Source organism: Fundulus heteroclitus, chromosome 23 (assembly GCF_011125445.2).
Source record: "Fundulus heteroclitus isolate FHET01 chromosome 23, MU-UCD_Fhet_4.1, whole genome shotgun sequence".
In the NCBI taxonomy this organism is placed as follows: domain Eukaryota; kingdom Metazoa; phylum Chordata; class Actinopteri; order Cyprinodontiformes; family Fundulidae; genus Fundulus; species Fundulus heteroclitus.
The window spans coordinates 10,887,618-10,910,118 of NC_046383.1; the positions used below are offsets into that span (position 1 = coordinate 10,887,618).

Below are 22,501 nucleotides of genomic sequence, written 5' to 3' on the forward strand. Positions count from 1 at the left end.
AGAGGACGCTGTAGATTGGTGATTCCCTGGATAGCTCACAGGGGCGACTGTCAACGTGTTTTTACATATTAGGAACAATTAAGATAATAGAAAAGGAAGTAAAGAGGAAAAAACAAAGAAGCAGCACACAAATATTGTATTGTCAGACATTAAGGCTCACTTAAAATCCTTAAATTTTCGCAAAAATCAATGGTGCGCCTTATAATCCGGTGTGCATTATATATGACTGATTTTATGTGGTACAATGTGCTCAAATATCTGTTCAAATGTGTCAGTATGACTTTTATTAGCAACGAAGCTGCAAAAATAGCTGAATATTTAAATACAGGAACATAATCAAACAGTAAGAAAGTTCAAAGACCTTTTTATTTCCATCCTCCTCACTGTCTTTGGGGGGAAGACCGACTACAGGGCTCGTCCAGGCTATTATACATAATTAAATCCTTGAATGTAGATTTTGGACAGGTTTAGGCATCAGATTAGTCATTGTAGCAAATTCCTGATTGATGAGGATCAGAACAAATGTGCCTTTAATGTCATGGTCTGTCTCAAGAATTGGTAACGGAAATGGGATTCTGTGTAATAACAGATTTATACCTTATGGGGGCAATTAAAGTAATGAATTACTACTAAGAAGTGCCTGAAATCAATTGAATTACATTAAATGAAGTCATACATACACACACACACATACATACACATATATATATATATATATATATATATATATATATATATATATATATATATATATATATATATATATATATATATATATATATATATATATACACATATATATATATACACACATACACATATATATACATATATATATATATATATACATACATACATACATACACACACACAATGGATTTCCCAGTGAGATTTTGAAGGTGTGATGGAGACGGGTACCAAACCACCCGTCGACAGGCAGACACATGGATGAACATCTTTTCTGTTTTTACTGGATGTAGCTGAAACATAATTCATCCGGATCAGAAAACACATGTAAATACTAGTTTCTATCAGGCGACAATTCAGCCCGGTCAAATAAAAACGGTTTTATTTAGGCTCCTAAAGGAAGATAGCAACTAAAACTTTAGAACATTTAAATAATCTCAGACTGCTTCCACTCTTTTTTGGACCGATGCAGAAATGCTGGTTGAGATGGACAACACCGGACCTGCTGTTTGAAAGTAATCATGACCTGCACCCTCCTCTTCCTCTACCGAACAGCCAGGGGCCCCCTGGGAGCCTCCTCAGCACCAGTAAAACCTGACAATGACTTCAATGACACCCAAGTGTCTCCTTAATCTTCATTTGTCCCATCATATCCTGCCATTTGTATGGAAACGGCCTCCAAGCTGGGGTGCAAACTCCCACTGTGAGCGGTAAAACACGGCAGGGTGCTGATACCGTGAGCTGGGTTGATGTGGAGGGGGGTTACTGGGTGCCCATTTGGCCGGTCCTGTATACGTTTTCTAAACAAATGACCTGAACCTAACCAAACACACACACACAGACAAACTCACTCAGCAGGGGACGTGAGCTGGAGGAGGTAATCTGATTTCTCAGCTGCACAGGGGACCGCTTCCTGAGAGCAGCCGGGGGTTTCCCCATCTGTCCACCCCCAGGCTTGACCCCCTGCCTACTGTTAATAGAGTTTCTTTCTCTTCCTGTTGATGCATCGTCCTTTTCTTTTCACACAGACACACGCCCGAAGCTGCACACTTAGGGTTCGGGTGTCCCTAAGCTGCCACACCGCTAATGGAGTTTGAAAGGAGATGGCGACCAGTTATGGAGGTGGAGGAAGTTGCTGTCATCCTCCCCGCCGCAGCGATGGATCAGCTCCCCACACATGTGCCAGAAATGGGGTTTTGGGTTTGCCGTTTGAGGAGAGAGTGAGCCAAAATTTGCATGCGGGGGGTTTTGTGCTGACGGATTTGAAGTGAGCAGTTATCAGTTTACATAAAACAGCAGCAAACACGCCCGCTCTTGTCTTGCGATGTAAATGGTTATAAATAGGTTCTTGGCTGGACGTGGTATTTTAGACTAAAACGCTTTCCTTTCTGAATACGTGATGTAAAGATTTTTCCCAGAGGAGAACTGAAAGACAAAAGAGAAGCGCTCTGAGAGCACCCTGACGTTCTGCTCTCCTCTCAGACACAGCACAGACTCCGTCTTTGATCAGCACTCAGGAAATTTCATTAAGACAGCGATGAGTGGATAAGGGACCAAACACACGTCCCGTAGAAGAGAGGAGGAAGCAAAGGAGACAACAAAAAGTGTTGTAAATAAAAAAACTACCTCCCTGACGCTCTTATTTCTAAATCACAGGAGGAGAAATAAAGACAAAAAACATGTTCAGTAACTTGAATGAGATTTAAATGAACTGAATGAACAGCAAAGGTTAATAGCCGCTCACTGACACGGTTCTACTGAGTGGGCAATACCGAATTAAAATCGCTATATTTTGTGATACGTTATACGATATAGATAAAAGTGATAAAACCCTTATTAACTGTGGTAATTATGGTTAGCATAATGGTAATTGTGACTGTGACAGAGCAATCACAGCCCCAAAACACAAATGCTGCTTCTCTTTGAAACAGACGTCTTCAGGACACCAGTTATAGTGATTTTTATCAATAACTGCACACAGAAAGTGAATTTATTCCTGTCGGCAGACTTATTGGTATGTTTCATGACGCTCTTAAGGCATAAATAGTAGTTAAAATAGGAAAAAACAAAATCTGAATGTTGTTAATGATCTTAAACTTCACCTCAACTTAACAGCTTAGTTGTCATCCTATAACATTATTATGAACAATTAGGATTTACAAAAATCAGCCATATAGGTTAAATCAGTGTTTAGCAGCCTTTAATCTCTAACGGAGCCATATTTAAACATTTTAAAATGCAAAACCTTTTCTTTAATGGAACGATACAGTTTCAAGAAAAATAACTGGAAAAAGTATTTGCAACTAAAGAAAAAAAGAGGATCTCTTGTAACAAAATTTGATTAAGCTGGACTCAGGGCAGAAATGGCTCTTTGGTTTAAAAGGTCGCAGAGCCTTGGTCCAGTGTCTATGTTTGAGACTTTTATTTTGAAGTAAGAAGGGAACCACTGAAAAGCTGCTGCTACGTTTGCATTTTTTATTGGATTCTTACAGAATAATAACTTAGAGATTAAATGCCAAGCTTTATGAGAATAATTACCAAACATTAAAAACATGAAGTAAATTGTTTTTCAAAGTAAAGAAGTAACTGTAGTTCATACAGAAGTCAACAAGCATATTATTATAGTTCTGATTGTAACTGTACACTACAGTTTCTCCAAAACACTATTTGTGATTTATTTAGCTGTTATTTAAATAAACCAGGCTCGCTGAGTGTTAGTTCTCCAGAAACTGTCCTCTCATTTTGAGGACTGATTTGAACGGACTAACGGTCTGAGCTGGCTTTTATATCGGTGGACAAGCTGCAAAAAGGAACTCAGAGTATGTAAAACTTTCTTGAATGTTGTAATTGCCCTTGATTTAAGCAGGTGAATGAGATGATCTGCCAATGGAATAAGATTTTTGCACTTAAAATAGGCCCATCTCATCTCCATCATCTTATTTCAAGAGCAGTATATCTAATTACATTATTTTAAGGGTAAAAAATACTAATTGCATTGGCAGCTCATCTTATTTACCTGCTCAAATCAAGGACAAGTTACACTCATTTCAAGATGATTTTATTGACTTTTTGTTCCCTTTTTGTGGTGAATTAATCGGATCTGTTGGTCTCGTTAAACTGCCTGGAGATGCTGTTTGCTGTGCACAAATAAAGTGAATTGAACAGAGACTATAGCAAGGTGGATAAAGCTAAAGGGCGTATTAAAGCTAGAGCAGATACGTGCTTTAATCATTGGTATTTGCTTAAAAGGATTTAGCAACAACTGATGAAGCTCAGGGTTGGTGTCTCATTTCGTAGGCTTATATTTCAGAAGCCTGTGACTTTGATTAGAGGCTGAATCAAGTGAGTCAAATCTTCACAGATCTAAGAGCAGATTCTATAAAACGCAACTGCAAAACTGCAGACAAACAAAAAAGGTGTAAAAGTCCCAATAAACTGCCTTAAAAATCCAGCTGAGCACACACAGGCCTCTAGGAACCAGCGCTCCTCTTCCATCATTAATACTCAGCTTTCAAGCATTGTCGTTATTCAGACCGTCGAGTTATTGCTACAAGACAGCAGCAATACCTCCAAGGCGAATCGAGCAGGACAGACAAGAGCACGTGACCGTTGACCTTATCAATCAATCACCGTAAGGGTAGGGAAGAGAGAAAAGGAGAGGAGGAAAACAAACACAGAGCACCTACTCAGCCTTATCAATCACTGACCAAAGAGACGGATGGAGAGATGAAGAAAGAGCGCCGGCGTCTTGTTTACCTTATCGATCATGTCGGGTCGGTTGGTGGCGGCCAGGACGGTGACGTCTCGGAGCTGCTCGACGCCGTCCATCTCTGTCAGGAGCTGAGCCAGGACCCGGTCGCCTACGCCGCCGGAAGCCGCCGAGCTGAAGAGGAGGGGGGGGGGGGGGGGGGGGTAGATGTTAAGATAGATGAGGGAGAGGTGGGGAAGGATGAGTGAAATCAGGATGGATGACCGAAAGCAAAAGGGTTTTACGTAAATTAGCCCGAGACTAAAGAGAGAACTAAACCCTACAACGATCCGACGTTTTGGCGGTGACAGAAATGTTGAGCTCCCTCCAAAGCAAACCGCTGAGCCAGCAACATTTTTTCAGGAACTTCTGCACAGGAGAAGAAAATCTAAGTTTTCTTCACAGGGAGAGGTTCAGCTGCATCGAGTCGGCTCTACAACACCTCAGCTGGGTCAGCAAGCACCAGAATAATACCGACCAGTGCAGTCCGTTATTGCTTTGGATCAAAAAGGGCCTGACATTCAGAGAAAAGTCTACTGCAGCTTAAAGCTTCCTGGATCACCAAGAGTGTCGAGATGAGAAGCTTCACCTGAAAGTAGGAAAGGTTTCATGAGCTCCTTAAACGTTAAGTAATAAGCGGCAGGATTATAACGCGCTGAGGAGGGTGGCACAGGATCCTGTCGCCACCAGTGCAGAGCTTGTTCCTCACTAGCAGCAGTCTGGTGAAGGTTGATGTGGTGAAGACTTTAGGACAATTTGATGGGGGCCAGAAACCACTTCGGTCTAAGCAAAATGTCACAGACAGACGGCGGTTCTGGAAAGAGCAAAGAAAAAGTGCTGGAGCAGAGTTAAGATTCTCAGATTGGATCTGAGGTGAGTCTTCCTCCCAATTCTGCCTCTGATAAAGTGTGGCTTCAAAACCTCCTGAAACTCCAGCGTCTTTCTGCTACCCAGGCACAGCTTGGTGATGATCTCTGTACTTTCCACTATGATGGTGCTCAGAGAGAAAGCATTGAAATGTGGACGTCTGGTGAGGAAGTGCTCGATAGATCAAACATAGTTCTGTTCTCACTTCTTTTAGTATTTGTATTATTTTTTTGGTTACTTACATTCACTAAGGCTAAACAATACAAGTTAATTTATTTGGGTTGGAGTTTTTTACACTCTGTCTTTGTAGAAAGCTCTTTGTGGGTCTGGTCTTCGACTCACAGGGGTGTCAAACTCCAGTGTTTGAGGGCGTTTAGATGTGTCCCTGGTCCAACGCACCAGAACCGAACAGCTGAATTACCTCCTCAGCATGTAGAAAAGCTCCACAGCGTCCTCTTCAGCTCTCACTGGCTTTAGTTCTGTGTAATTTAGTCTCATGCTCTTAATTTCCATGCACAGGTTCCCTCCCTGCATCCTCCTGAATGGCAACACCTGTTTATTATGTTGGATCCACCCTTTAAACTCCTCAGTGAAAAGCCAGTTTGATCACCTGCCTTCCTCCAAGCCAGTTAGCCTGTTTGCCTCATGTCTTCTCCATTTCCTAAAGTGTTTATTAAAGACATCTTATCATTTTTGCCCACATGCACGATGCACCGCAGCAGTTCAAGACACAAGAAGTGGATGTCCAGCAGAGCTCGAGAGAAACGCTGATGTTGCTGCTAAAACTTTTCCACCTTGCTTGTAGGTGATGGAGGGAAAAGAGACAAACATGAACTAAAAATGAAGGAAGTTGAAAACAACAAAGAACTATAAAGAAACGATTAAAAACAACAGTGCAGTTAACGAGAAGGACGACGAATGTGTCAAAACAGGCATCTTGCTACTGTAGCGTACCACAGACCACAGGAATATTCACACAAAACAACAGCACTTTGAAGTCAATTTACAGAATATCTTTGATAGCTTCATGAGAAGAGAGGTTTAATTAACACTATTCTTCTTCATCTTTGGAAAAAGTAAGTCCCTTGGCAGCTAAACGGAGCTTCCTTGCCAGTGACGTAAAACGCTGAACTCAAAACAAGGCATCTGAAAACAGGTCATTCCTCTGTAATAAAGCAGCCCCGTTCGGACTTGTTAACGAGGTTTCTCGACTGAACCCGGTGAGACTGAGAAAAGCTGCTGCATGCAGACGTTTTGCTCAGGGACAAGTCAAACAGTAAAAATGTGCCAGAAAGTTAATTTAGAAAGCAAAAAAATATATATATACATATATATTTATTTCCCTTTGGCTGAATGAACCCACTATTGTATATAATTAACATGCACTGAGCCAGGTGTACTTTCTACAAGATAAAATCTGTGATTTATATGTGAAAATTTAAATGGATTATAAAAACTACTCTGCAAAATTATCACCGCCATATCCATGGATTTAAATCTGGCAATTATGTAATAATTGTGACAAGCCGGATGAGGGACTGACCCACATACACCCTTGTTTTTGGGCAACAATGGACCTCTATGGGAGAGGGTAAATGTGCCACTTCATAAAAGATCGAGACCCTTAAAAAAAAGAACCATCGGTGTATTAGTCACTGCATTACAAGGTGGTTATTTTCCATAGCACTGCGCAGACAGCCATCCTTCTGGGCTCAAACACACACGGTCTCTGTTGACAGGGCCAGCGGAAGTGCCAGACGTCATTAGTGCAGACAAGGTTTCAGAGGAGCACAAAAGAGCTCTGTCACTGAGATACGAGGGAGAAGAGAGGGGAGGGGGTGGCAGTGACAGAGAAGGAGAGAAAGTTTGGGTGAGGGGGGAATGGCAAGGCTAGACAGGAAGCGAGAGAAAAAAAGGGGGGAAATTATGAAGAGAGTAAACAGGGAGAGAGAAGAGAGATGGAGAAACAAAAAACCTTTTGAGAAACGGAATAAACAGGAATCTGGGGATGGGAACTAGCCTGACGTCGGGGGAACAAAGGGTATAAAAAAAAAATGGAAAGGCTGAAGGAAACAAGGTCCCTTCATGTGTTGAGTGTCCATACTCATGTTTGTAAAATTCTCTGTTTTTGGTCAGAAATGTTAAGGTTCATATCAAAGTTCACTTTTAGCAATGGTCAGGGTTTAGATGTAGCGTGGAGGATGGATGGATCTGTTCATCTCTGCCTCCGGCCCCATTTCATCTCCTGTCCTGGCCTCCGCACTTCACTCCACTAGTTTGGACTCGTGGCAGGTAGGCTGACAGATTTACAGGTGCTTCTCATCTCTAGCCTCCAGATGGAAAACACACACATCCTTCTTTTAAATACAAAGTGAGGACATTACCTTGACTTCAATTGACTTCCGATCATTTTCAAACCTTTCTATAGCCTAACCCAAAACCATATTGACACTTTACTCCTAAACATAACTCGTAGCCCAAAAAAAAGCCCTCACTTTACCTCAAACTCCTCACTTTACAGGTAAAATTTGCAAAAAATAAATAAATAAAATATTCTCACTCAGCTGCAAGTACAAGTACACACACACACACCCAGGAGAAGAGGCTGTCTGGTTGTGTCAACAGTTCTGAGTCCGTACTGGCAGTCCGTGAGCCACTTCATTGATTAAACACAGCAGGAAGTGAGGACCAATAAATAACCTTTGCAGATCTGCAAGAAGTGCGTTTCTTTAAATGGCGAGTGGCCTTAAGGCACAGGTCCAGTCCTGCTCCTATCACCGTGATCTGGCAAAGCAAGAAGTAGCTGGCACTCGCTGAGCACACATGAAAAATCATAACAGGAGAGAGGAAAGCTCAATCAAAGTGGAAAAAAAACTATACAGAGAAAAACTGCCAGCTGCACTGGCAAAGAACGGACCGATAAGGAAAAATGGTTATTTAGTGCACGCTGGACTTTTTCCAAGAAGAAATGAAAATATACAAACACTGCATAGTTTCACGTCCTGTTTGACACTGTTGCTCTAAAGTGCAACGCAATGAAAAATTCAGACCTGATCCAGATCTATGAAGCCTGGTAGTTGAAGTTAAGTGCATGATTAATGACTTATATTTGCAGCCAATTTAGCAAATGTTTGGTACTTACTGTGCATGTTTTCCTTTCTTTAAAAGTGGAGTATTCAAAGAAGATATTTGGATTTTTCCAGGTTAGATTGGCTCTAGAATTGTTTTGCTTATTCAAACAACCTTAAAGGTACATAGCCACTTTTTATGTTTATAAAAAAAAAAAACACATGAACCGTTTGATCATGATAAAATAAGGTTATATACACCAAGCAAGCCTCCATCCTGATGATGTTTTTAACTGGATCTTGGAACATTCTGTGTTATTTTGCTGGGAGATGCTAATAGCCGTTAGCCGCTTCCTTGTTTAATCCCCTGCTGTGCATGCGCAGTACAAACTTCCTTTGCTTTTAAAAATAAACAGGGAAGGCTTTATTTATTAACAAGTTCACCAAAAAGAAAGCGTAAAATGCCAAAATAATAACTAATACGCCACCAGGACGCGATAATCTTTCATAAAAACTCTTTAAGCAACCAGAGTGAGTTACTGACGTATCATTTTTTTTTTTAAGTAAAATAACGTGGCTATGCACCTTTAACACACAGAAGTTTCCAAGTAGTGTTGCAATTAAACATCAGATAAACCTTTAAACTGTCACACATCATAGTGGATTTTCTTCCAGAGTCTAAAAAAATTTGTCTTTTTTTAGGCGCATATAAAATGAAAATTATGTCACTTTTTTTTTTTTTTAAAACGTCTGAACCATGATGCGTGTACACACACTGCAATATTATCTCCCGTCATTTAAACTAAACAAAAGGTATTTAGGATTAGGAAATATAAATGGCAGGTTGACAATAACTGTGAAACACCATCAGAAGTCGCAAAATCAAAATGGGTTTTTTGGGCGTCTGAAGAAAGCCCACAGATGGACAAGAAGGAAGCATAAACTCCAAAGATCTCTGCCAGGATTCATCCTTGCAACCTTGTAGTTCGCTTATCCTTTTGCCAGCACTGCTGCCCCTGTTCGTACCTCTCTTTCACTATTATATTTATATCAATATTGTATTTAATTCAATTTCAGCAATGAGTCTTCTTTGGTAGGAGGCAACCTGCATGCAACACCTTTGGGAAAGCTCTTCTTTTGTGACCTGGTTGTGTGCTCTGAGTCGCTGTGGTGCTGAAAAATAAAACTATCCCTTATTTTTAGCTTCCTACCAGATGCCTGAATGTTTTGGGATGAAACTGTTCCTCGTTAGATTTACCTGGTCAAAAACCCCAGTTCAAAATAAACTAAAGTAACCCTGCAGGACGGTGCTGCGTTTCACTGTAGGTATTGTGGGGTTTTCTGTTTCAAATGTGGCTTTTGGAAATGTGGCCCAATATGTTATGTGAGGGATTTCTTTGCAACCGTCTCCTGGCCGATTCTTTGTAACCTGCCTGAAAACTGTGATGTTTAAATTGTAAAGGATATACAGTGGTGTGAAAAAAGTGTTTGCTGCATTCCTGATTTATGTTTTTGCCACACTTAAGTGTTTCAGAACATCAAACAAATCTAAATATTTGTCAAAGACAGCACAAGCAAACACAAAGTTCAGTTTTTAAATGAAGGTGTTAATTATTAAGGAAGAAAAGAAAATTCCAACCTAATTGGCCCAGATTTCCCCTAAACCTAATAGTAGGTTGGGCCACCCTTAGCAGCAACAACTTGCAAAGAGAATTGTTTTAATTCAGCCAAACTGAAGGGTTTTCGAGCCTGAACGGCCTTTTTTAAGATCATGCAACAGCATCTCAATAGGACTGAGGTCAGAACTTTGACTAGGCCGCTCCAAAGTCTTTACTTTGTTTTTCTTCGGCCATTCAGAGATGGACTTCCTGGTGTGTTTTGTATCATTGTCCAGGCGCAGAACTTAAGGTGGTTTCAGCTTGAAGTCACAAAGAGAATTCATGGTTCCGTTTATCACAGCAAAGTCTTCCTTCCAGATCCTGCAGGAGCAAAACGGCTCCAGACCATCACACCCCCACCGTGTTTTACTTTTGGTATATTTCTGAAATGTTGCATTACTTTTACGGCAGATGTAGATGTCTCCATGTAGATGCAGATGTCTCGTCAGCCCACAGCAATATTTCCCCAAAAGTCTTGAAGATCATCAAGATGTGTTCTTGAAAAATTGAGACGAGCCCTGGTGTTCTTTTAGCTCAGCAGTGGTTTTCTTCTTGGACCTCTACCATGTTGGACATTTATAGCCCAGTCTCTCTCTTATGGTGGAGGAATAAGACCTTTGACTTTCTTTGGATGTTGTTGTGGGGTCTTTATGACCTCTTGGATGAGCCGTCGCTGCGGTCTTGGGGTAATTTTGGTCGGCCGGCCACTTCTGGGAAGGTTCACTACTGTTCCATGTTTTCACCAGTTGTGGATAATGGCTCTCACTGTAGTTCTCTGAAGTCCCAAAGCTTTAGAAATGGCTTAGTAACCCTTTCCAGACTGACATATCTCAATTACTTTATCTCTCATTTGTCCCCACATTTCTTCAGATCTTGGTATGATGTCTAGTATTTTTTTTTGTTCCCTCTTAATAATACAAACCTTAATTTAAAAACAGAATTGTGTGTTTACTTTTGTTGTCTGTGACTAATATTAATTTTTTTTTGATGTTCTAAGAGTGAAAAACATAAGAAATCAGGAAGTGGCAAACATTTCTTCACACCACTGTACAGATCACATTAAACGAGAAAAAAGCTTGAAAATGTGTCATGGTGTGTTGTTTTACATTAAAAAAACTTGCCATTGCAAATTAATGAAATGTAAATATTGTGAAATATAATCAAATCCAATCAGATTAAAAGTACATCTTGAAAATGACTTTTAAGCAGGTATTAAATATGCTTTAGGACCATATTTCTGTCTTTATAAATTTTTTGTGATATTGGTCTGATGTAATATTCTAATCTCAAATGTTGTGTTTTCATTATTTGTAAGTGGAAAATCATCCAAATTAATTAACAGAAAAAGTCTTCAAAACATCAGTCTTTTGTGATTAATCAATATCATGTGTTTCATTTAGTAAATTCAGCTGGCGAAATAAATCAGCTTTTCAATTATATAAAAAAAAAATGTATGGGTCTTGAAAAAAACAACCTTAAAAGATGAATTACTTTTGGAAAACTGAATTATGACACTGATGATTTAAAAATGTAGAAGTACGTTTTAGGGGTGGGCGATAAATTGATTTAAATTAATTCAAATTTACAATGTTTTAAGATTTAATTTTTGGAAAACCTGGATTTTAATTTGTCAATGCACTCATTAGACTTCCATGAAGAGACTTGCAGCAATTCTGAATATATGTTAAGAAAATATAATGTCAAAATAGTGTAAAGAGAAATGTCTTTTTACCATAAAACAAGGCACTTTAATTTATTAATTTACTTTTTTTAAGTTAGTTTGAAGTTACACAAGTGAAGTGAAGCCTGTTCTTAGCTCATTATTTAATATCATGAACAGCAAATATGTTGTTATATTTTCATTGTTTACGAAAACAGGACCGCCATCTTGTTTTACAAGCATGTCTCACAGCTTGTATTTAGTTACACTTTGAATTCAGGTCAACTCCCAGACAAAATGTTTTACATAAGATAACATTTTTAAAATAATTTCTTTCATTTCTTTTTGTGAAAAGAAAAGGAGGGGAAAACCACCTTGTTGGGATCACGAGGGGTGCTGGTTCCTATCTCCAGCATTAAATGACCGAGAGGTGGGGTTCACCCTGGACAGGTCAGTAGTCTATCGCAGGGCGGGGAAAAATCAATAATTTAGATTCAGTATAATAAAATCAGAGATTTTATTTTTAAGCCTAGTACTTTTGGGGACACAAAGTAAAACAGTCAAAAATTAAAGTGCAACACATCACAGATGAACATTTTACTTTAGAAGGGAGCCAAGTTAAGTCACCAGGCCTGTGGGCCTTTTCTTAGCTACATCCTACAGATTTCTGCTTCTTTGCCGGGTTTAGCAGGAAGCTCGCTGAATATTTGGCCTTTCCCATCTGCTGTGAACGAGCACAATGAGGTGTTTGTGTGCCTCCGGTCCTTGTCCTCTGCCCCTCCGCCCCCCACCCCCCCCCAGGCCACAGATGTTCCCTGTGCCATCCAACTGAAACTGCTCCATACTAGACTCTCTTCTGTCTTCTCTGCTGGAGAAAAGAGACAAAACTCTGCAAACACTGCACAGGAAGTGGTGCATTCATGCAGACTGGTTTGGACGTTTGCTCCGTCTATCATGCATGAATCACAGCGAGATGTATGCAGACTGAAGCTCTACTCAGATGACAATGAATTGGTCACCAAGCAGGAAGAAGCTGTTTTCGTGATTCTTTTCCGGTCGACAGCCATTTTTAGTTTTCAATCGGCGGCGTGTTTTCAACATAATTCAGAGAAAAAAAAAAGGGACACACTGTACCTTCCTCTTTCGCTGGCGAGAGCGTCGATCTCATCAAAGAAGACGATGGAGGGAGCGACGGCCCTCGCCTTCCGAAACACCTGCGAGCAGCGGCGGCAACAACGGAAGAGGCAGCAGCAGGAACAGAAACGTTGTGGATGGGACGCATGAATCATTGGAGGCACAAACACACAGAGGAAATACAGCGGTCATTAGAAGCAGAAATCACGCCGCGGGTCATCCTTTGATTACGTCAAAAACCAAAGCCGGTCACAGATCCACACAATTCAGTTCAGGAAAGGAGAGCAGGAAGGATTTATATTAATAACCTACAGCGGTGCCTTGAAAAGCATTCATACATACTCAGTCGTGTCACATTTTGTCGAGTTACAGCAACAACATTCTGCAAATTTTATTGGGCTTTTACGTGACAGACCAACACAAAGTAGAGCAAGGATCAATTTATTTTTACAAATCAAAATCTGACAAGTGTGTGCATTTTTATGCCCCCTTTACTCCGACACCCCTAAATAAAAGCCAGTACTCCTTCAGAAGGCAGCAGAGTCTACCAGTGTGTAATTTACCCTCAACGCTGTTAATGGATTCTTAACGAATGGATGCACCCAGGTCTGCTGTTCTGAAACAGTTACCTGATGTCCATGTTCCTTTTTACTATGAAATTAAAGTTGTGTTAATGTTGGGTCATAAAAGACGATTTTAGTTTGTCAGGTCCTCGCTTTGGACATCCCTAACCCTGAGTGACAGGCCGGGACTCTGAAAACAATAAGAGCAGAAATATCCAACGTGTCTGGGGTAACTCTGGAGGAGCTGCAGAGTTCCATGCAGAGTTAAATAGAAAAATCTGTCAGCATCACAACTACTAGTTCCGCACAGATATGAAAAAAAAGCTACAGTTAAAACAAAGCCTGAAAAGCAAAGTCGGCAGTTTGCTAAGAGTTATGTAAGAGAAATCTGTTGTGACTGATTCATATATACTATATATACACATTGTTTTTTTTATTTTTTAGTCTTTTATTCTATTTCATCTGAAGTTTACATATTTAGATTTTGTGTCTGTATTCTGTGTGTGAAACCAAGGTCAAATTCCCTGTTTGGGTGCGTAATCTTAGCTTTTCTTTTACATCAGAATTTAGCACGGTTTTATGTTGGTCCATCACATAACACTGTAAGCAACGTTGAAAGAACTTACCTCTCGAACTGCTCTTTCAGACTCCCCAACATACTTGCTCAGTAATTCTGGACCCTGGAAGAACGATTCATGTGGAAAAGGACAGGGTTACCCATTTATAACAGCTACCATAAAACAAACAGTACTATGGCCAGATTAAGAATTAAAAGAATGTAACATTTTATTGACAATATGCCTTATGACAATTCTTTGTTCTGCAACACTTGAGTCTTTTTTTATTTTAAATCAGTCATAATCCAGAAGTAAAACTCTGAATGACAACAAAAACATCTGCTCTTCCAATCCAGGCAGATCAAACATATTAACGGTGATAATTCAGTTTGCAGAACAGCAGGATGTGTTTTTTTCCCCCCCGTGCTCACTGTACGCTGTGTACCGTTTCATGTTTGTATGCAACACATGTGGCTTATTTGGCAAAGATGCACATTTTCCACTCTCTGAGCATTGAAGTAGCACATCTGCTCGCACCATGGTGCAACTTCAACTGTTATGGATGCATTCAGGCACATCAAAGAAAAACTGGGTCTTTAGGAAGCTCTAAAACACAGAATATAGGTTTGCACGCTCAGCAGCTTCATGAATATGTGTGCAACCTGCAGCCATATTTGTCAAGGTTACAGCGTGGTTTTCATGTCCAATGATCAGAACTAGCTATGTGTCCTTCTGTTCCTACACTGGACAGGAGGAGGCTCAGGAAAATATTCCTGCAGCTTATGAAGTTCTTCAGAACATAAAGGTACTAGACAAATATGAGAGGTCCAGAGGTCAGAAAGTCGAGTAAAAGAAAGCGCTTCGATCACTTGGACCTTAGCAGTTGTGAAGTTCTTAAGTAATTGGTCATAATAGTTTTTTTAATGATGTAAAAGCCAGCTTTCTTTTGTTTTTGGCCTCCTTTTAACCAAAAACACTGACACGTTTTGGAAAAGCAGCCCCTGAAATTAAGAGTTTCCGAAACAACACATTTTATTCGGTGGTTTAATCTGGAACAATGAAACAGGATATATTGCTGACATTAAATGACCTGTTTTAGCCCATTTTGACCCATGCTAGTCTGCTGGTTGCTCTGTCCTCTCACAGCCAGCTACCACTTAAAAAGGTGAGAGTGAATTCTCCTACAAAATCTGCACACTGATGCAGTTTCATAAAAAATAATGTGGGATGGTATGTGTGCAGGTTTATTTGTCTAGTAGTCAGAGTCAGTCTTACTATGGTTTTCATACATGGCTTCGTGTAAATTAACTATAATAGATCAGAAAAATCATCAGTTTTTACTTTAAATACCAGATTCTGAACTGTTATGGTCTTCTTTCCATAGAAAGTACGCCTGGCCCTGTGCTGTGGAGTTTGGCCTCTCTGTGGGACACAGACATGAGCAGCTTTGCTCCCTTTCACTCTGTGCACACTTCGGTTTTCTCTCCCATAGAAAGTACTCATGGTTTGGTGCTTCTGTATTTAGCGTTTGTCTCTTTCATGGATGGAGTTGGGATAGAGCAGCTGTGGGTGTTAACTATGTGTATATTTTGGGGTTTTTTTTCTATCCCACAGAATAATGGTTCTTAAATGGTGGTAAAAGTACGACTGGTGGTAGGAGGGAAAATAAACAGCGTAAAGGGTTTTAAAGCGACTCTTAGATTTATTTTGAGGATGGGGCTGGTGCAGAAACCAGGATCTGACTTTGAATTCTAACTTCAGGAACCTCTCCGTTATCTCTCTGACCTGAAAAATTTTAAAATTCTAATTCTTGAAAAAAAAAAAAAAAAAATTGCATCCTTCAAAAAAAAAGGAGCCATTTCTTTTCTTTAACTGCATCCTGTGTTGCTGCTTTTACATTTTTGACAGTTAGGTAATTGAGCAACAGCATGTACTGAGGTGCTAAAAAGTTCAAGAACCTCTGCAATAAAAACTACTCCTGGTTCAGTGCTTCTGTGTTTAGCGGTCTGTCTCTTATGTGCATAAAGCCATGGGCAGAGCTACACCTGCCTCAGTGCATCAGGTGTTTTCTGCCTTCCTGTCCTCTCAACCCACAGTCAGATGTGACGGCTGTCCACTCGTGGCCATCTGACCCCATGTATGACACGGATCGCAATGAATTGGGCGGATTTGAATTGAATTATGGGACAGATTAGATTCTATATAACTGGGTATAAATCGGAGCTCTTATCAAGCTACTTGACATCTGTTAAAATTTTCGCTAATTTTACAAATTTTACACTGAATTAATTATCCTCACAAGTATTATACAACAATTTGAGGGGGGTTTCAATTAGTGTTGCGCCGATGCCATTTTTTGGCCCCGATACCGATACCCGATACCTGGCTGTGCAGTATCGGCCGATACCGATACCATACCGAAACCATTACTTTGAAATTTATGTGTGTGTATATATGAAGAACTGCATACTACTTGGATGTAAAATAATTGGTATCATGGCTTTGTCAAGCTGCTACCTTATTAAAGCAGGAAAAAGACTAATACAAAGTGAATCCAGTAGAACTAGTGAGTGTCGGGAGAGAGAAGGCTGCGTTCAAGTGACATACAAACATCAAAATGGTATCTGTGACCTATTTGCTGGTACTTGCCGATACCGATACCACCATTTTAGTGCGGTATAGGCGCCCCTGCCGATACTGGTATCGGTATCGATGCAACACTAGTTTCAATATAATGTAAAATTTTTTTAGAGTTAGCCATCTTGGTTTAAAAGTACTTTCTATACATTTTATAAAAAAGTATTTAACTCAAATTTGGACTAACTTTGTATATTTATGGTGTACTTTTATGCATAAAATGAACATACGTTTTTACGAATGCTATTTTTTTAATAAGTGTACAGTTTTCTTCTTAACATGTAAATGGGAAGTTTTCCTCTCCACTGTCGCTCCATGCATGCTCAGTATGAGGGATTGCTGCAAAGCCATCAACAATGCAGACGACTGTCCACTGTGGCTCTACACTCTTTCAGGAGGAGTGAATGCTGCTTGAAGAGACTTGATGCAACCTGCTGGGTTTCCTTAGAGAGGAAACTTTCTGACCAATCTGTATAATCTGATTGAATTTAACTTTGGATGACATGTTTCGTGAATTGGCGCTATATAAAAACTTTTTTATGGAATTAAATGTGACCTTACGGTAAAGTATCTTATTCTTATCCTTTATATTGCACACACACACACACACACACACACACACACACACACACACACACACACACACACACACACACACACACACACACATATACATATATGCTTCCTGCATGTTTCGGTACGCCAGAATTTCCCAAGTGTGGAAAATAATGGATTTTTCTATTCTTCTAACACTACCCCTTTTTATTTTAAACATTTATTCTCTGCTTTACTAAAAAGCTTCAAGCCATTTAGACGCTCGACTCTCTCCCGCTCACAGCAGACAAACAGCCACTTTAGACTTTAGAAGAACTTCCTCCACTGCAATCTACTCTTTCAACACCTCTTGGCTGATGGACGAGACGACACTTGACTTCCAGCCCTTTTGTCTCCTGCAGTAAGTTGGTTGACTCATTATTCCCAGTCTGCTCGCTGAGGTACGGACTTGGGGGGGGGGGACACATTTGAAAAAAACATCAGCAGAGATACGAGATGTGTGTGCGGACGCGTGTTGGCGTGCAGGTATGCATCTGTGACCATGAGCGTGTTTGAGTGGCTGAAGGGAGGAAACTGAAATTGACAAGATGATAATAGGGCTTTTTTTGCACAGAGGAAACAGGCTGAGCCCTTAAAGTATCCACATTTAAATCGGGATAACGTATCTGTGTCAAAGCAACCGCGGCACTGGAAAAACCTGATACTGTTATTGCAGATGGTTGAGAGCGGCTTTCAGCAGCGCGGCCAGGATGTTTTTTTCTCCCGTTTCAAAGAGCAGATTCTCTTGGTGATAGCTTCAGACTGGCGGCAGAACATTACAGCACAAAACTTTAAGTATCAAAACACCCTCCTCACTTAGTTGCACCTTAACTAAGATCACCAATAATAGCTGTAGCATCAACTCAACCAAAGAAATTCAGTAGTTTGTACTTTATTTTTTAAGTTAAAGTATAAAAACACCCACTACTCTAAGCTTTCAAAATGAAAAAGACAAAAGAAAATCTTATTCAAATAAAAATTAGTCAGAAAGCGGTTGCCATCTTAAACGCGCAAATCTTAATAAAAGTATTTATTTTATGAACCATGAGTGTATTTCATTGAAGGATGGAGAAAAGGAGTGAAATCATGCAGCTTTCTGAAAGAAAAGGTAGAAGGTCAGAGCAGCGCTGGCTTCTGGCTTAATGATGCCAGTTGAGAGCTTCTGTCTGGACTTCCTGTCTTTTTTCTAAATATTCACTAATCAACAATTCAACTAGGCGATCAATCAACATCTGTCGACATGTCCTGAGCGAGGGAGGAGTTGTGGGTGACATCGGGCATGAGGGGGGGGGGGGCTGGAGGTGTTTGGCAGAGAGGATGGGGTGATGAATGAGAGAGGACAAACAAGGGGTTAAAGGCCAGAGGAAGAAGCTCCCTGCAGCCGCACCACCTTCAGCTCTTTAGGAAATCGTCTCCAGCGGGTCAACGACTCGTGAATCTCTGTGATTTCATGCACTGCAAAAAGGGAACTAAAACTAAGTGAATTTTTCTTGAAATCAGTGTATTTTTCCTTGATTAGAGCAGGTATATAAGACTATTTGCCAATGGAATAAGATTTTTGCACTAAAAATAAGAACATTTCATCTCCATCATCTTATTTAAAGTGCAGGATGTCTAATTATCTTATTTTAGGGGTAAAAATTGTCATTCCATTGGCAAATAGTCTTATTTGGCTCCTAAAATCAAGGAAAAATAAACTAATTTCAAGACATTTTTACTTACTTAGTGTTGCCTTTTTGCAGTGTGTGATTTTAATCAGAAATTGTAAAAAGTTTACAAATGTTCCAAATTTGGCTGATTTTTTTAATAAATAAATGATACATTAATGTGATGATTAATAAACCGGTGTTGAGTATCTTGAGTAGTCTTGATAATCAAAGTTTGTTCCTCAGAATGTAAACACTAAAGCAGTACTGGTTAAAATCAGTTCAAAGAGTGTGCCAGCCATCTATGCCTTTACACATGGAGGTCCACGCTTCATTTAATTCAATTAATTCATATTTTACAACAGTAAACATGTTCGCCAACGCCGCCTTTCACAGATTTTGTCCTAATTCCCCTGGTGGAAACTACAACAGCAGTGGACAAACAGCTGGATCCTGGAAGAAGGTCCTGCAGGGAACTATTAATTAAAACGACAACAAATCTGGCAACTTTTACGGAACGTTTTAAGAAATTTAAAACTTGCTCAGTGCCGTAAACAGCTTATCGGCTAATTAAAGAGCGGAAACGCAACGCGCTTTGCATTAAGCGTGCTAAACTGCGAAGGCAGAGACAGAGAGACAGCGCGGCAGGTCTTCAGTCCTCACACTAACGGCTGACTCATACGCCGTTTTTGGCAGAACACTCAATCAGGAAAACGATATGCAGAGGCACATCTGTAAAGCATTATGTTTTCATTATGATGTATCCCATTAAACAAGAGAAGAGCAGCGAGCGTTGGTACCATCTTTAATTTGAACTCATCAGGAAATCAGCGGAGGAATTTGATAGGGATTGGTCGGCACAGAGCGATGGAAAAACAAACTTTAAATTTTAATGGGGGAAAACTCACTTTAATGGCCAGAAAGTTGAGACCACTTTCATTAGCCAGGGCCTTGGCTATCATGGTTTTGGAGCAGCCGGGGGGCCCATAGAGCAGGACTCCTTTGGGTGGCTGGATCCCCATGCGGGTAAAGGCCTCGGGGTGCCTCAGGGGCCACTCCACGGCCTGCTTCAGCTTCAGCTTCACCTCTGCCATCCCACCGACATCTGACCAGCGCACCTGGACAGAAACAATCCTGCTTCAGCAACTTGGAAGATGACATATTATTGTATTGCAGGCTGACCTTGAGGTTCTGCTGCTGCAGCAAATCATAACACAATATAGAAAATGGAAGGAAGGAAACTATTCAGCGAGAAAAGTGGTGTTTAAATATAAAAAAAAAAAACACCTTGAACATAAACAACCATGTTTTCTTTTTTTGAAGGTTAGACAGAGCAAGGAAAACAAAAGCTTTAAAGAGAAGCATACAGGACATGTGCTGTGAGTTTACTTTTTAAAAGTAACTAGTTTGGGGTTCTGTTCGCATAGATTTAATCCCTTCATGTTCTCAGTTCACCCATAAAACAGTCTAAGCTGAATTAAAACTCCCAACATGGACAACATTTTGTTCACGTATCAGAGATAGATTATTCTATCCTAACCGGTTAACTGTTTGTAAACACAATTAATATCCTCATGATTAATTATAATTATTATAATACACAAGCTTGTTTTCACCTGTTTATATGCATTTCCTTATTTTATTTTTTTGATCTCATAAACTGAATTTGGAGGTATGAGAAGTGCATCGTTCAGTCTACAAGCTTTTGAAACATTATTCTAAAGTTAATGTCTGTTCGTTGTAATTAAGGAAGTTGACTCTACCTTCATAAAGCCGGAGGTTTATTTAAGCCTGGGATCAGGGGCGCAAAATCTAGGCTCAACCTTGTCTTAATTTTCAGGTCAACTTTACCTTTCCACATTGATGTATGAGAACTTTGTCCTTGTGTAAAGCACAAAAAACAAAAGTTTACAGGGAATTTCTGTCAGAATGTCAACAGAGGTCAGAGTATAAAATAAATCTAAATAAATATTTCCCTTTATAGTCCCACAGAGAGGATATTTGTCTCTGCGTCTAACCCGTCCTTTAGGGAGCAACATGCTACAAACACTGAGTAGGGAACGGGGAACAATCTGTGGTCAACGGTCTTGCTCAGGGACCCAGAGTGACGGACAGAGTTTCAAACCGCCAACCTTTGGATCCTCTTAAAGATGCAAACACCCTCTAACCACTACAACACCCCCCCACTTACAATATAGAGGATGCTAAAACTAAAGAGTTTAAGGAAATTAATGGAGGGATGGATGGATGGATGGATGGATGGATGGATGGATGGATGGATGGATGGATGGATGGAGAGATGGATGGATGGATTAATGGATGGAGGGAGGGATGGATGGGTTGATGGAGAGATGGATGGATGGATTAATGGATGGAGGGTGAGATGGATAGATGGATGGAGAGATGGATGGATGGATGGATGGATGGATGGATGGATGGATGGATGGATGGATGGATGGGTTGATGAGAGATGGATGGATGGATGGATGGATGGATGGATGGATGGATGGATGGATGGATGGATGGATGGATTAATGGATGGAGGGAGGGATGGATGGATGGATGGAGGGATGGATGGATGGATTAATGGATGGAGGGAGGGAGGGATGGATGGGTTGATGGAGAGATGGATGGATGGATGGATGGATGGATGGATGGATGGATGGATGGATGGATGGATGGATTAATGGATGGAGGGATGGATGGATGGATGGATGGATGGATGGATGGAGAGATGGATGGACGGATTAATGGATGGAGGGAGGGATGGATGGGTTGATGGAGAGATGGATGGATGGATGGATGGATGGATGGATGGATGGATGGGTTGATGGAGAGATGGATGGATGGATGGATGGATGGATGGATGGATGGATGGATGGAGGGAGGGAGGGATGGATGGATTAATGGATGGAGGGAGGGATGGATGGATGGATGGGTTGATGGAGAGATGGATGGATGGATGGATTAATGAATGGAGGGAGGGATGGATTGATGGAGAGATGGATGGATTGATGGATGGATGGATGGATGGATGGATGGGTTGATGGAGAGATGGATGGAGAGATGGATGGATGGATGGATGGATGAATGGAGGGATGATAAACATTCTTTCTAGACTGCATAACAACCCTGAAATAATAAAAAACACAGTTTGCTGCTGTTTACGCTTCACTTCCATGTCTACAAAAAGGTAAAGATTGTACTTTGAAAAAACAAAAACGAGCCACTGGTGGCACAAAAAGCCAGAAAAAGACACAAAAAAGGTTAGCAGCAGCATCCTGGAAACAGGAGTAGACTGTCTGAGCACATGTAGCATCCACAGCAGACAACTAGCTCCTGCCTTAAAGGGGAAAAGTTCTGACTGACGTCTGTAACGTTTGTCTTCAAAGTCTCAGTGTACAGCAGCCGTTCACAACCAAACTAAACACTTCAACGTCACCACAGTGAGCGGCTCCATTTCAACACGAACCACGCAGGTAAAATACTAAAAAAAATAATAATAATTACAGAACAAGTTGGCCATCCGAACCTGGAGAAAGTGACGGTGAATTCAAAACTAACCAGATGCAGCGTGTGCAGAAGCAGATGTGGAAGAGAGCTGCATTATTTCACACAATCAGAATCCGGCGGGTTCAGCGAGGTCAGAAAGAGGCAATCAGGAAAACAAATCTGCTTCATA

General features: G+C 40.5%; 1 protein-coding gene across 2 annotated transcripts in view; it reads right to left on the reverse strand.

The window, feature by feature from the left end:
• Window positions 1-22,501, reverse strand: part of spata5 (spermatogenesis associated 5) — a 155,448-nt gene that overhangs the window by 91,995 nt on the left and 40,952 nt on the right. For both annotated transcript variants that reach the window (XM_012879217.3, XM_036127385.1), the window contains exons 12-15: window positions 19,728-19,937; window positions 14,012-14,065; window positions 12,823-12,902; window positions 4,444-4,570 (exon numbers count right to left, since the gene is read on the reverse strand). In XM_012879217.3, the coding sequence (XP_012734671.2) occupies window positions 4,444-4,570; window positions 12,823-12,902; window positions 14,012-14,065; window positions 19,728-19,937 (471 nt within the window). The remainder of the gene's footprint in view (window positions 1-4,443; window positions 4,571-12,822; window positions 12,903-14,011; window positions 14,066-19,727; window positions 19,938-22,501) is intronic.